General features: G+C 62.2%; 1 gene segment (V, D, J or C); it reads left to right on the top strand.

Annotated features, from left to right (window-relative positions):
- Positions 1 to 527: 527 nt before the first annotated feature.
- LOC121032379 (immunoglobulin heavy constant alpha 2-like) overlaps positions 528 to 1,720 on the top strand; it is a 1,784-nt gene continuing 591 nt past the window's right edge. Inside the window, 3 exon segments of the C gene segment in view lie at positions 528 to 549; positions 703 to 1,008; positions 1,214 to 1,546. Coding sequence covers positions 543 to 549; positions 703 to 1,008; positions 1,214 to 1,546 — 646 coding nt within the window.

The following is a 1,720-nucleotide window of genomic DNA, read 5'->3' as shown; positions in this document are numbered from 1 at the left end:
GATCATGCCTTGTGTTCTTGACTTTTCCAGCAGGGATATCCCAGGACTGAGTTGGAATTAGGCCTCTGACCTCCAAAACTTCATAGGCCACAGAGGTCAACTGTCACTGATCTGGAGGCTGTGGGTGGTTGGGTGGATGGGGACCCTGACTGGTTGGTGGGAAGGGGGTCCCGGAGGAACAGACCTCATCTCCTGCCCTGTGCCACCTCTTACCTGGCAACAGGCCCTGGTGCAGACTCGCTTCAAGCCTGGACTGCTCTGCCTGTGCCCCCGCTCTGGGCCCACCTGTCATGATCCCCAAAGCCCAACAGAGAGCATGTCTGTGCCCACTGCACAGATGGGAAGCTGAAAGTCCAGCAGCACGTGTGGACTCAGCCAGTGAGTGGGAGAGCCGTGTTCAATAACCACGAATCCCGTCTGGGAGCGGCCTGTGCCCGAGGCCTTCTCCCAGGAACATGTCCAGGTCCTCGTGCTAGAATCCTGACAAGCACGTTCAGAAACAGTGCAAGAGGACCCAGGCAGCCGGTCCCGACCCCGGGTCCATGGCACGTGAGCTGAATGACCTCAGGGCTGTCACTAACCCTCTCTGTGCCAGATTCCTCCAGTGTAAAGGAGAAACGGGCATCATCCCGGGCTTGTGAGGCCGTCACGGGTCCGGGTAGCATGCGGGCCCACCGCCTCACAGAGTGTCCTGTGTTGCAGAGTCCAAAACCAGCCCCCATGTCTTCCCGCTGAGCCTCAGGACCAGTGACCCAGCCGGGCAAGTGGTCATTGCCTGCCTGGTGCAAGGGTTCTTCCCGCCGGAGCCCGTGAGAGTGACTTGGAGCCCCAGCAAGGAAGGCGCGTCCATCCGGAACTTCCCCGCAGTGAAGTCTGCTTCCGGGAACCTGTACACCATGAGCAGCCAGCTGACCCTGCCGGCTAGCCAGTGCCCCGATGGCGCGTCCCTGCAATGCCAAGTGGAGCACTATTCCAGCACCAGCCCGGCCGTGTCTGTGCCCTGCAGAGGTCAGAGGGCAGGATGGGGCAGGGCAGGGGCCACCGTATTCTCACCCTGACCCACCACCTGGAACTCCCCTGGGAGGAGAGTGGGCTGCCAGGCCCAGCTCCCAGCGAGTGGCCGAGATAGGCACCCGGGAAGGAGCTGGAGGGAGGGGGAGGGGAGGTGGGCAGAGGGGCTCGCTGACCTGTTCAACCTTCCCCCCAGTTCCAGTTGACCCCCTTCCTCAGTGTTTCCCGTGCAATGAACCCCGCCTGTCACTACACAAGCCCGCCCTCGAGGACCTGCTTCTGGGCTCCAATGCCAGCATCACGTGCACACTGAGCGGCCTGAACAAACCCAAGGGTGCCCTGTTCTCCTGGACACCCTCAGGGGGGAAGGAGGCCATCCAGAAGCCCCCAGAGCGTGACTCCTGCGGCTGCTACAGTGTGTCCAGTGTCCTTCCAGGCTGCGCTGAGCCATGGAACCGCGGGGAGAACTTCTCCTGCACCGCCACCCATCCCGAGCTCAAGACGCCAAAAACTGACACCATCTCCAAAGTCCTAGGTGGGCCCAGACCCTGACCGTGAGGTGCCGTTGGGCAACTCCTTGTCCTGCCTCCTCCCTCGAGCCCCTGGGCTTAGAGGCTCCCACCCACATTTTACTAGAGGACCCTGAGGCATGGGGTGCCCAGACCCCCCACCCGGCTCTCTGCCCTGCGGGGAACACTTTCCCGAGGAC

Source organism: Herpailurus yagouaroundi, unplaced genomic scaffold, assembly GCF_014898765.1.
Source record: "Herpailurus yagouaroundi ecotype Mexico unplaced genomic scaffold, PumYag 141, whole genome shotgun sequence".
In the NCBI taxonomy this organism is placed as follows: Eukaryota; Metazoa; Chordata; class Mammalia; order Carnivora; family Felidae; genus Herpailurus; species Herpailurus yagouaroundi.
Note: the sequence above shows the minus strand (reverse complement) of the source record. Positions and strands in the feature narration are given on the sequence as shown.